This window comes from Cheilinus undulatus, linkage group 16, assembly GCF_018320785.1.
Source record: "Cheilinus undulatus linkage group 16, ASM1832078v1, whole genome shotgun sequence".
Classification (NCBI taxonomy): Eukaryota; Metazoa; Chordata; class Actinopteri; order Labriformes; family Labridae; genus Cheilinus; species Cheilinus undulatus.
Genome location: NC_054880.1, coordinates 39,145,464 through 39,158,853, shown reverse-complemented (window position 1 = coordinate 39,158,853; position 13,390 = coordinate 39,145,464). Strand labels below are relative to the sequence as shown.

Here is a 13,390-nt window from a genome sequence, read left to right as displayed (position 1 = left end):
AGAGCCATGCCAGTTATCCTGCACGCCTCTCCGAAGTGGATCCAGACTGAACACCGTTGAATAAACCTTGGGATCCTGACCCGCTGAGACGGAGCTGTCCCCGGTGTGTTGGCCCCACTGGTGGTCATTTAGCGCCGGGTGAAAGACCAAAAAAAAAAAAAAAAAAAAAAAAAGATCCTCCCTCTTCAATTGTGTTGTTATTGGCAGGCGGGGGGAAAGCAGCGGGTCGATAAGTGGATCAGATTTATTAGTGGTAAAGATTGGCTACAGCTCAGATCTCAGAGGAGCCTCAGTGTGCGGGGCTGCACACCGAGCTGAGCGCGAGACGAGACTGCTGCGTGTCTACAAGTGCAGGTGGAAGGTAAGGTGGTCATGCTTTACATATGAAGGACATTTCTTATGGATGCATGTTGCTAATTTGATTAGATTAGAAAAAAATGCTAATTAAATGAAGATTTGCATACGTGAATGGACATGGGGGTGCACATTTTCTGCAAACACGTGTCTAAACACGAGATTGTTGCATTTTTATCATCTTTTATTAACTATTGCTCTCACTGTAACATTTGGCTACAAGTGTAATGTGTAAGCCTGCGTCAGCCTTACTACTGTAACGTGATTTCTGTCATAATAAGCTTAAGTGGTAGCCCCCCTCTTGGTCTAATTCTGGCACGAGGCTGAGGGGGTGGGTGCACGGCTGGAATTACAGCGGTGGCTGCATCTGCTGCAGTGTGGAGCTGCAACAAGTTTATTATGCTATGGAGAGAGAGAGGGAGAGAGGCTTCAAAGGGCTAGGGTTCAGGGAGTGACAGAAAGGAAAAGTGACAGCTGCCACTAAGTGCATTACACCCAGGCTGCAGAAATAGTGTGTGTTTGACAGCTGGTGCCCTGTGTGTTTTAAAGGAGGCAAACCTGCATGATGGAGCTGGTCAAACTTGCAGTGTCCTTGCAAATTCTTCTGTTTCCTTCATGGGCTTCATCCCGTCACTCCTACATGGACAGCATCCTGTCAGCACGCTCAGGTGAGCTTTTAACACACGCTGCATGCATCTTAATCCATCAGAGCACACTGATCTGTGTTTGTCTGTCTTCCTCTCAGCTCTCGCCTTGCTGGATGAGCCGCTACGGTTTGACCCCTGCTGCCTCATATCACCTCCCCCGCCGCCACTCTTCCCTCCGCCACCGAAGCTGTGGAAGCGAGGCAACCCAGTATGTCACAAACACATCATTTTGTACGCCTGTATTCTCACTGTAAATCACAGATTGGAGCCGTTTTCTTTTTTGATTTTGTGCTTTTTTTATTAAAGGATGCTGTCAGCATCTTAGAGCCAAGTGTTTTCGGCAGAGAAGAACCAGAGAAACAAAAACCAGAGACGACAGGGTGTTTGCCTGGCCCTCCAGGACCTCCAGGACCCCAGGGGCCGGAGGTAAGGCCTGAATTGTGGCTGCACCACTTTCAAGTCTGATTAAATCACAGCACATCAATCAGACTGTACTGGATGTGCTGTTGCCATTTTAAGACAGCAGATGGAAATATCGTTATACAATCATGGAAATGAAGCAAAATGACCCTTTTAGTATTGATTTTAACAAATGTGCCTTGCCTTTTTAGAAGATGTAAGCTCAATACAAATTTGGTGTCACTTTTCAGGGTCACAGCGGATTACCCGGCATTAGAGGACCAAAAGGGGAGAAGGTAAGGTTTTAAATGTCTTAAAATATGCCTCTAATGTAGTTTGCTATGAAGTATTCCTGTGTGTCCTTGAGCTCCTCTTTGCTCTAAAGACCGCTACATCTCTCCCCTCATTTGTCCTCCTCCAGGGAGAAATTGGACGTCCTGGGTTAAAGGTGAGCCACTCCTCCCCTCCTGCACGTCTCCCTTGCTGGTCCATCGTGCGTGTCCTTGGAATAATGGGATCTCTTTTTCTGTCTCCTCTCAATGCTCTCCTCAGTCTCTGTGATGTGATTTGTCTATTGATGTGCTCAGAATATCCTCTGCAGCTGCTAAATGGGTCATGCCACATTAGTCTGCGGACCTCGCAGCAAAGCTTGATCATATCCCTGAAGGTCTCCTGTCATTCTCTCACTCCTCACCTCACTTCTCTCTCCTCTTTCCTTTCCCTCTGCGTCTTCCTTCCCTCTCTTCCTTTCCTTGGCCCGGCTCCATTAGCCCCCTTGCGCTGGACTCAAGTCCTGCTGATCCAGGCTCTCCTTCCGCGTTTTAATCTCCCTAAGTGCTTCTGCTCTCCGTGATAAATCATTCCACGCAGCGGCAGGTCCATGGTGTCTCTATAGGCTGCGCTTTTAATGACAAGCAGCTAAATGGGAGCGCTCTGCTAGCATGGCAGCAGCTCTGGGACTCTTGTCCAGGTGTCACAGAGATGTGAGGATGTTGTGTAATATATTTGGCTTTCTTGTTTTCAGGGAACTTGCAATAAAGCAACTTCTATTAAGCTTTTATCCCCCTCCGCTAAACAGCAAGCCTCAATGACAGTTCTGTTGCAGTGGATGCTTAGTTTTACACTCTGTCATTTCTAATTAGGAACTCTCAGAAGGCCACTTAGATGTAACTCTGGTTCTGCCCTTTATTTAACTGGAGATTTATCTTTAAGATAATTTTTCAGAGGTATCTGGAGTAGTTAACTTTCTTCCACTTGACCATGGAGTCTCTCACATGCTTTTTGGTGAGCTCCAGTTGAGATTTAATCTGAGTTTTCTTCAACTATGGCTTTTGCTTTGCCACTCTCCCATTAAGCTTGGACTGGGGAAGAACCCAGAGATTCTACAGCAGGGGTGTCAAACTCAAGGCCAGGGGGCCAAATTTGGCCTGTGGTACACTTATTCTCGGCCTGCAAGATCATATCAGATTTATATTATCGTTAAGTCAGAATTATTTGAAATGTAAAATAATTAGAAAAAAGTCAGGAATATTGGAAAAGAAATTTGGGCAGTGTTTTCATTTCATATTTTCAAGTTTGCATCTCATAATTAAACTTATGAGTTTGACTTTTTATTTCATTCTTGACCCTTTCAATTCATAATTTTGACTTTTTATTTTACATTTGAACTTTTAGATTCAAATTTTTAAATTTAAAGTCATATTTTGATATTCTAAACTCACCAAATTTGATCTCACATTTGATTCCTAACTTTGATTTTTAATCCCATATTTTGACATTTTAGACTCACAAATTAAAATTTTAACTCATATTTTGACCTTTAAAACTCATGATTTCAACTTTCTCTCATATGCCTTTAAAAATATTTGGACTTTTTATTTCATATTTGAACTTTTAGATTAAAATTTTTAGTCTGATTTTTAATCCCAAATTCTGACCTTTTACACTCACAATTTAACATTTTAAGTCAGATTTTGACCTTTAAAACTCATGATTTTAAATTTTCTCATATTGATTTAAAAAAAATCATGATTTCAACGTTCTCTAACGTATTTTCCTTTTAACAATATTATTTTAGCCTTTTATTTCATGTTTTGACCTTCTGAACTAATAAATTTGATTTTTTAACGTACCCTTAACTATACCTTTTCAACTTTTTAAAATCTCTGAATCATTTATAGTCAGGGCTAGGTTTTATTTTTCCCCCATAATTCATCACTGGTGAAAATGAGGTTGACCCTGTTAGAATCTCAGGTTAGACCTATCTGGCCCCTGCTGTGATTGAGTTTGACACCCCTGCTCTACAGAGTCTCTCCCATCTCAGCTGCTCAAGCTTGTAACTCCTTCAGAGTAGTCATAGGTGTCTTGGTGGCCTCTCTCACTAGTCCCCTTCATGCAAGGTCACTCAGTTTGTGAGGGCAGTCTGATCTAGGCAGATTTACACGTGTGCTATATTCCTGGCTCATGAATGTTCTTATGTCTTGACGGTATAATGGTAGCCAGGAATACTGATGAACCAGTGACTGGATCTTCGAGACACAGGTGTCTTTATGCTGCAATCACTTGAGACACATTCACTGCACTCAGGTGATCTCCATTTTACTAATTTTGAGTCTACTAACACCAATTAGCTGGACTTTGGTTGAACTAGGTCTGTCACTTAAAAGGGGGGGGGGGTATATGCAATAACTTACTTCACCTTTGCCAATAAAGAGGTTTTTAGATTATTTTTTGTCAAAGAAGCTTGTTGTATTGGCTGTTATTGCTTTATAAAATCAATAAAAGGGTTAAACATCCAAGGAGGAGATTTTTTTGGCTAAGAGATGCTAACATAAGAGGCTAACAGCAGTTATCATATATTCTGTTTTGTATTTAAAAGGTTAAAACATCTTTTCTTGGCAATACAGTGAATGGTGATGTTTTATTATTTTAAAGTGAAGACATATTATTTAAGAGTTTTTGGGGTTGATGTTTGTGTCTCTGTAGGGTCGTACTGGAGCTCCAGGCCTTCCAGGGAAACCAGGTCTACAAGGATGGCCTGGACCAGAGGGAGAAAAGGTACATCTCATTCTTCAGGTTTTCCTCATACATAATAAAAAACTGTTATTTATTATTGGATATTTTTTAAGGGTGAAAAGGGAGATCCAGGGCTCATGGGATTACCAGGACTGAGGGGGCCACCAGGAGTAAAGGTAAGTCACAAAAGTGTATCAGTGTTTGCCAAGTATAACTAGTTAAGATTTTAAGTCATTGAATTTTTGTCCTATCCACTGTTGTACTTACCATGTGTCTTTTCAGGGTTTGCCTGGCTATAAAGGAGAAAAGGTAAGGTCAGAGTAGTCTTAGACCCTCCATGTTGGCTAAAAATCAAATACATGCTTTTTTAATTTTTTGTTTCTTTTTATTTTTTTATTTCTAAAGGGGACTCAAGGTGATCGTGGAGTAGCAGGACCAAAAGGTGATAAGGTTGGTGTAAGACGCTTATTCTCAACCTTAAAACTCAGGTGAGGAGAATTTAACTGGAAGTAAACAGACTAAAATGAAAACTTGTGCTATGACCACTAAAATTAGATTGATGGGGACATATTATGCAAAAATCATTTTTTCAGGTTTTTCTAACAAAAAATGTGACCTTGGCCTGTCTACAATCCCCTCAAGTACCAGAACCAGAACCCCCCCACCCCCTTCTCCACCTTTCAGAAAATGTGTGCTAAAACAAGCCGTTCTCAGATTTCCCCCTCGTGATGTCATGTGGGGAGTTAGCACCGCCCCCAGGTTCGGTTGGCCCTCCCCGCTTAGTAGAAAGACCCACCCTCCTCTCCTGATCCTCCTCTCAGCTGAGCCTCTTCCTTTAAGCCACATCTATTTCCTGAGAGGGGCGCGGTCAGGGGCGGAGTCAGACAGCTCAGTAACATTTAAAGCCACAGACACAAAAACAGCTCGTTCTGAGCATGGCTGAAGCAGAAAGGTTTTAGACATACAAAAATCTAATTCTGGAGTGTTTTTTCCAGCAACAGACTTCACAGGCATGTTTTGGGGACCTCTGAGACCAACACAAACATGTCTTAAAAGGGAAAAATATGTCCCCTTTAAGCAATCAATACAATGAAATATTTCCATAAAGTAATTTTATATGCCCTATTATCCCTGAGAAAGTGAGGCAGTTACATAACAGCATACAGCAGAAATTGCCTTGAAAAAGTATTTTCAATATAAGAAGGATTTGTTTTTTTGTTTTGTTTTTTTTGTTTTTTGTTTTTTTTTTTGAGAAAACACTTCTGACTCATGCACACGACAGGATCAGGAATAACAAAGACATCCCAATTTTCCTGTAAGGGGCGCCAAAATTGGCACCACCTGTTTGTCCATCACAGGAGCTCTGATACCTTTTTTTCCGTGTTGTATCAAACTTACAACTTCTTTTCAGGTCCCTACATTTTAGACTCTCATGAGCTCTTCATCCAAAAAGCCAGTTCAATTAAATTTTCATTTAACATGATTGTGTTTGCTCTGATGGTTTTCTCTGATGACTTTTCATCTTACATGTTGTCTCCTATAGGGCTCCATTGGCTTGCCTGGGATGCTGGGACAAAAGGTAAGGATGGATCAATAACATGCTCCTGTGAGACCAGGGCTTCAGTTATCAGCTCAGCTCTGTGTATGCAAATGTGTGTGTAGTGCAGTGTTGAATTTGTTGACTAAAATTAAGTCAGTCATACATTTAACCATTTATTGCTAAATGGATGTACAGTTTCACTGGGCGCAGAAAGCTCTGCTCCCTGGGTTAATCAAGCAGCATGCATTGACTCTGCAGGAAGTTCATAGCTAGAAACTCCCAAATAGATAGATACAATTATGAAAATGCATATTGAATGCAATGAAATTAGTATAGGAGCAATTTATTTGTAGTTGCATGAACCTGAATGTGAGGCTGAAACAGGCTCTGTGCTATAAAGGAGGAGGCTGGGGTGGAGGAGGTGAAGCTCCTGATGCATAGTCAGCAGCATGGTGCATCAACATTGCTTCAATCAGGGATTATTGAGAGGGCTGTCATATTTAAATGGCCCGCCGTGAAGCGCTGCTATTGGCTGTGAGAGCTGGGAGGCGATAATATTTTTTGAAAGCAAACATTCTCATATATGCATAAACCATGCTGATTGAGAAAATGGATTTATCAGGGCTGATTACCTACCAATGGAAGAGGATTAAGGCCTCTGAAAAAAATTTCTTTGACAAGCAAAGTTACAATTCTGAGAAAAAGTCACAATTTTGAGAAAAAGTCAGAATTCTCAGAAAAAAAGGTCAGAGTTACGAGATTAAAAACAGGATTCAGAGATTGAAGTCAGACTTCTGAGAAAGAAGTAATGAATTCTGAGATTAGGGCCAGAATTGTCAGAAAAAAGTTGGAATTCTAAGAAAAATTGAAAAATTCTGAGATTAAAGTCTGAATTCTGAGGAAAAAAGAAAATAATTCTGAGATTGAAGTCAGTATTTGGAATTCTGCGAAAAAGTCAGAACTCCGAGATGAAATCAGAATTCTGAGTTTTATAATTCTGTCTTCATCTCGGACTTCTGACTTTTTTTCCTAGAATTCTGACTTTAATCATAGAATTCTGACTTTCTCGCAGAATTCTGGCTCTAATCTCAGAATTTTAAAAAATGCATCGCAGTACATTTTCTTTCAGTGTCCCTAATCCTCTTCCTTATCAATCCGTGTTCATATGACTGGCATGCATATGTTTGATAAACATGGATTTTTTTCTCATAAGAATATTCTACCTATCTGGATCATTTTCTTTGCTATCTTAATAAATGAAAGCCCAATATCTAAACTGATTCTTCCTCAACTTCTTCCCAAGGGTGAACAGGGACCAAAGGGAGAGCCAGGAGTCTCAGGAAAGAGAGGACCAACTGGACGTCCTGGGAAGAGAGGCAAGCAGGTGGGGAAGAACGAGATAGACTTTGTTTATCTCTGTGAAATGTGTATTTAAGACGTGCATGCGGGCATCAGGTGTTCCACACATGTAGCCACATCCTGATAGCATCGATTAGCTGTAGTAGTGTATGCTCTTGACTTTGTGAACTGAGAGCTCCACTTGCACTCACAGCTCTAATTTTAGAATTTAAAGGGGCTGTAGGGTCTTTGGCATCTATATATTTACACACTCACATATTTTCCATGCACTATATTGTCTGAGCTATGTACAAGTTGGAGGAGCATATAGGTCACCTCCAGTGTGTTTGCTTATCATTACTAATGTTCATGTTGCTGGGTTGCACAGGGCACAAAGGGTCACAGTGGATCCCCAGGAGTTATGGGCCCTCCAGGACCCCCTGGACCAAACGGCCACCCTGGTCCTCCTGGTCCACCTGCCTCAGGTAAAAAAAAAAAAAAAAAAAAAAACTCTCATTCATTCAAAAATAAACCTAAAACTAGGTTTAAAATGGATAATAAATCCATTCTCCCCTACAGGGGACAAAAACAGAGGTCCAGCTGACTTAACTGTGCAGGGTAGTTTAGTGAGTGTTCCTCTTTTCTGTTCTGTGCAGGTTTATATCTCGTTGGAGAAAAGGGAGAGAAGGGTCTTCCCGGTCCACCAGGTCACTGTGACTGTGATGCCATTCTCAGTGCTAACAATGCTCCTTATGGCAGCTATACACAGCGGGGTGGCCCAAATAAAGTCCCTGCAGTAAGACCTCATTCACTTTAAGTTCTACCATCAATATGGGACTTCAAAGCTGATAAATAACTGCTTTCACTCTCTACTGTCTCTGTGTGTAGATATTTGTGGTAAACTCTGAGGAGGAGATGGAAAATCTACATCTTGACAATGCAATAGCATTCAGGAAGGACCAGAGGGCACTCTACTTCAAAGATAAAGAAGGGTGGAAGGCCATACAGGTACTGACTTTTACTATAGATGCTTGTGCAGCTAATTTGTGGGTGCTGCCATCTGGAGTGGCTGCCATTACTGAGGTGGGAATTTGGTGTCTGCCAGAGGTGCTGGGAAAAATTGTGTCAAAATCATAAAGTAGTTTCTACAACTCTGAATCGATTTTAAATCCAATAATCAGTATTTTAAACATACATTATCACATCCTGAGTGTATTTTCAACCACAGAGTTGCTCCAAGTATTTTCCTCCATGTGCATATGGCTAGTTAACTGTGCTGTTAGCATTAGCAGCACTAGCTCTTGGTGTCCGTAACATTTATATAACATTGTCTGACTCACTTAGTCTTTCTTGCACTGTCTTTGGATCCCTGAGTTCTTCAGTCTGTCCTGTTTGCCCAAAAGAAAAGTTTAATGACTGAAGTGGATTACTACAATCCCAAATATGAGGAAGCCTGACCCAGAAGTCTGCTTACTGTGCTAAACTAAAGGACTGTAGCCTACGGTTCAAATGCCCAAATACAAATCACACTAACATATTCACCTGGGGTGAATATCAGCCAACAACCACTGACAAAAAATAAAACCCACCTGGATCTACTGTCTGTTTCACATTAAAGACTGGTGTTATGGTTCAGTGAGTGAATATGTTAACTGGTGGCCTTTTTTGTGAGTTTTTCATTAAATCACATCTTCTAAACAGATCTTAGTTGTACCAGAAAATGTTCAGTGTTTTAACAATGTTGTGCAACAGAACACCTGCTCTCCCAAAGCATTTTCACACAGAGACATTTTTTTTGGCTAAATTTTTCACACATTAAAAAAAAAAGAAAATCAAGCTCATGTTGTTCTAATCATGTTTGCACACTGATGGCGAAATTTTCATCCTCCATATTTTGCTAATAACAGGTTTTATTTTATGTGAAGTCATTAATGCTTCGGAACAGTGCCCACTGCTTCATTCTCGCCTGCTGACCACATGCCCGACCCCTCCCTCTCTCTCACTGGAACGTCATTTCCAACACCGTTGTTTGCCCATGTATTATGTGGATATCAGCCATGGAAATGTAACAGATAAAGGCACACGTTTTAAGCCTACTCACAGGTCATAACAGAGACATTTTAAAAGAGTGGCAAAGCCACAGTCTTGCAATAAGGAATTATTTGCCATATTCAATAAATTTCACAGTGAAGGCAAATAAAAACGCAATGGACTCAGTGTGCATGGTCAAAGTGTGACATTTCTTCGGATTACAGATCTGAAAAAAACAAAAAGGCATCCGAAAATAATGTACCCACACACACATTTTATTCATATTAGAATATTTTGCAATTTGGGGCGCAAGTGGCCTAGTGGTTAAAGGCGTGCCCCATGTACGCGACGGCCCGGGTTTAAATCCAGCCTGAGGCTCTTTTCCGCATGTCTCTCCCCAGCTCTCGTCCCTGTTTACGACTCTATCCACTGTCCTCATCTATCAAATAAAGGCACAAAAATTCCCCAAAATAAATCTTTAAAAAATATATATTTCGCAAAATAAGATCAATTTACTGTTTTTAGAGCAGCTAAGAAATCCATTATGTATGCATACATCATGTCCTTTAACTTGTAGAAACTAATGTTAAATAGAAAGTCATGGCAAAAGTAGAAAATGTTCTTCTTAAGGATGTTATTGGGAGACCACAGCAGTAATTACGGCTTGTCAACTCCCAGTCTTTCTACGGATTTGTCTATACTGAGTGAAAACACCTTGGGTTTTCAAATATCTGATGATGCATGCAGTCACCAACAATAAAACTAGTAGCATAAATCTTGAACCTTTACACAATCCATGAAACTTTTAACCTGGCACGCCAGATGGATTTATTTCACACATCCATCTGGTAAACCTGTCTGTCAAATCTTTAGGGGCAAATCAGGGCAACAAAACACTGAGGTGCACCGCTACCGACGAGTAAACTCCATAGAGAGCTGCATAATGCAAACCATGGGGACTGGAGACATGTCAATACACGACTTTTGTCGTTTTTGAAAAGAAAATGATTAATGCTGTGCTTTTTTCTTTAAATGAAGAAATGTCATGTTCTGATAAAACTAAAACCAGAGAGGAATATGATGGGAAAATATGTAATTTAAATTGTTTCAGTATCTGAAGTAAAAAAAAAAAGTCAGACAGTCAAGTTGGTTTGTATTGAAAATGCGTGCAGAAAAATGATGGCTGTGGACACAGGCCATTAAAATGATGTGAACCATAACAGGCATTAGTTAGATTGGTGAGTGAAAAATTATTGTTTATTTACATTAAAGAATTTTCCTCATCTGCAGTGTTAACAGTGGCTTTGTGCTTGTTGCTGATGCTCATTATGATGGTGAAATTGTGTTTCAGGTGCATGAATTCACATAGCATTAATTCACATAGCAGAAAGGCAAGCACACAGCAGGAGAATCACATGCATATGCTCTGATGGTACATATTTCTAGCTCTTGCACCTCTGTCATATTGAAGATCAGTGTAATAACAACATCACCCTACTATTCTGCATCCATGTTGCACATTACATTAAGTAAAACAGAGACTTAAATATTTCCTAGTAGTTTGTCTAAGTTTGTGTTTGGTTCCCAGCCTTTCCAGCCGTTCCAGTCCACAGAGAAAGTCCCGGACAGAGTTGGTGCTTGCGGGGACGGAAAGGTGCAGCCTCAGCACGGAGAGGAGTGTGATGATGGAAACCAGATCGTCACTGATGCTTGTCTCAGTGAGTAACATGGAAGCATCATACCTTATTATGACTCTAACCATGTGCACCAATTACTGTTTAAGTTAGCCCTAAAATAAAACTATTTTTTGAGCTATTCTTAAGTCTAAGTGGGTTAGACTTTTTTGCTGCACCAGCACCGATGTGCTGTCTAACATCCAGCTGTTCATGAGATGCCCTGCAGAGTAACTACAGTACCCCATGGAGTCTGAAACCACACAGCAGAGGATAAAAGCGGTGCACACTGTGAAACCTTTCCTTGATCTTTCATTAATCTTGCCCTCTCTTTTCCTGCCATCCTCTCACTTCTCTCTGCTTCTCTGTTCAATTAAATTAGCAGAAAAATGCTGTATTGGCATCAGTGAAACACACAAGAGTGCCAAAGCATTAGTAACGTCTTCTCTCTCTCTCCCCTCCCTCGCTTGCTCTCTCTCTTACTGCTGCATTTTCCCGTGTCACCTCAGACTGTAAGTGGGCTTACTGTGGAGACGGATACCGGCATGATGGCATGGAGGAGTGTGATGGAAAGGACTTTGGGTATCAGACCTGCAAGTCTTATCTTCCTGGGTATGTTTAATGACAAAACTACACTCCTCTAGGTGCAACCTGCCTCAACAGGCCAACATTTCACATCATCTCCTCTGCCAAAATAGCGCAGTGCATTTTTTAAAATCAGTAACCAATTAAACTGCAACCGTCTAAAAGCCTGCGCAGGTCACTTGAATGAACCACTGTACTTTAAGTGATGATGTCTCCAATTATGATGCACTGTCTTGGCAGCACTTTCTTCTATAACTTAAATCCTTCTGACACAACACTGCATGACCTACTCTTAAAGGAATAGTTTAGAAGTTTGGTTAGATATTTGCCTTATGCAGAGCAACTCAGAGAAAAGGTTATTGAAAAGTATAAGTCAGGGGATGGATACAAAAAAAAAATTCCAAGGCACCGAACATCCCCCGGAGTTTAGTTAAATCCATCATCAAGAAATGGAAGGAATATGGCGCATGTGTAAATCTGAGTGACCGTGCAAGAGGGAGACTAGTGAGAGAGGACACCAAGATATCCATGATGACTATAAAGGAGTTACAAGCTTCAGCAGCTGAGATGGGAGAGACTCTGCAGAAAGCAACTGTTGCCTGGGCTTTTCAGCAGTCAAAGCTTTATGGGAGAGTGGCAAAGAGAAAGACACTGTTGAAGACAACTTAGATTAAATTGCAGAATTGCAGTGTCCAGATGTGCAACTCTGATTGAGACCTATCCACACAGACTCAGTGCTGTGATTGCAGCCAAAGGTGCATCTACTAAATACTGACTTAAAAGGGTGAATATTTATGCAGTCACTTATTTACTTTATATATTTTTGTTAATGTTAAAGAGTTTTTTTGTAATTTTTTTGTTAAAAGGCCAAATTATATTGACCATGATTGCTTTATAAAAAACATTAAAAGGGTAAAACAGTGAAGGGGTGGATGCTTTTTCTAGGCAGTCTAAGTACTGACTTTGAAAACTAAATGTTTCCTTGTCTCCTGCAGGTCCTTTGGGCAGCTCAGATGCACAGAGTCCTGCCTCATTGATTCCACTGGTTGCAAGTATTTCACCTGAACTGAGAAGTAAAAATGGGTGGATTGCAACTTTGCCGCTCCTCTTCCTGATTTTGGGGAATGTACTCCAGATTTCTACTAAAGTTACCTGCTGGACTGAGTACTAAAGGGAAGCTCTTGTGCCTGCTCTGAGCCATGAAAAGTCACAGAAGTCGGCTTTGAATGGACCGTGTCCCTCGAGGTTAAAATCTCCTTTATTGGCCTCAGGGAGCAGCTTTCTATTAGCATCTCTCCATCGGCTGCAGGACTGTTACAGAAACCAGAGATGGCAGGGAAACTTTAAATGATTGTATAATATGAATACTTACAATGTGAATGACTTGCTGACTGTTGATAAACAAATAAGCTATGTTCTGATTTTTTTGTATTGAGAACAGGGAAAACGCCTTTTCTTAAAGAAGCAATGATATTATTAACGTGTACTGTAGTATGAAAATCAGGGGTGTGCAAATGTGTTTATTCATGTGCAATGTATTGCAAGACATGTATTAATTCAGTGCAATGTTGACATAGTGCATGTAAATGTGTCCCAGCCCACAGCTGAACACTTTATAATGTGCTTTAAATGTACTAGCCAAAGTTTTTCCCTGTTGAAGTGAATGTTAAGATTTCCAACAGAAGAAGTGATCAAAAACAAGAAAAATACTCTCTAGCAGCATGAAGAAAGTGTTCACTTACATTAAAAGTCAATATGAAAAGTGGATAATTCTCCTGCATGACTGTAACTTTGTTTTAATGTGGAAC

The 13,390-nt window shown here is 40.6% G+C and overlaps 1 protein-coding gene across 1 annotated transcript; it reads left to right on the top strand.

The window, feature by feature from the left end:
- Window positions 1-225: 225 nt before the first annotated feature.
- wu:fc38h03 (acetylcholinesterase collagenic tail peptide) lies at window positions 226-13,324 on the top strand. Its single transcript, XM_041809950.1, has 18 exons — window positions 226-361; window positions 904-1,022; window positions 1,100-1,209; window positions 1,308-1,427; window positions 1,652-1,696; window positions 1,822-1,848; window positions 4,386-4,457; window positions 4,529-4,591; window positions 4,698-4,724; window positions 4,821-4,865; window positions 5,959-5,994; window positions 7,259-7,339; window positions 7,682-7,778; window positions 7,950-8,089; window positions 8,182-8,301; window positions 10,913-11,042; window positions 11,507-11,609; window positions 12,578-13,324. The coding sequence occupies exons 2-18, from the start codon at window positions 917-919 to the stop codon at window positions 12,645-12,647; spliced, it is 1,392 nt and encodes a 463-aa protein (XP_041665884.1). The 5' UTR covers window positions 226-361; window positions 904-916; the 3' UTR covers window positions 12,648-13,324.
- Window positions 13,325-13,390: the final 66 nt, after the last annotated feature.

Coding starts and splice junctions, on each gene's coding strand:
- wu:fc38h03 (XM_041809950.1), top strand. CDS start 917: ATGATGGAGCTGGTCAAACTTGCAGTGTCCTTGCAAATTCTTCTGTTT. Junction 4,866..5,958: donor CAGGACCAAAAGGTGATAAG/GTTGGTGTAAGA, acceptor TGTCTCCTATAG/GGCTCCATTGGCTTGCCTGG. Junction 11,610..12,577: donor TGCAAGTCTTATCTTCCTGG/GTATGTTTAATG, acceptor TGTCTCCTGCAG/GTCCTTTGGGCAGCTCAGAT.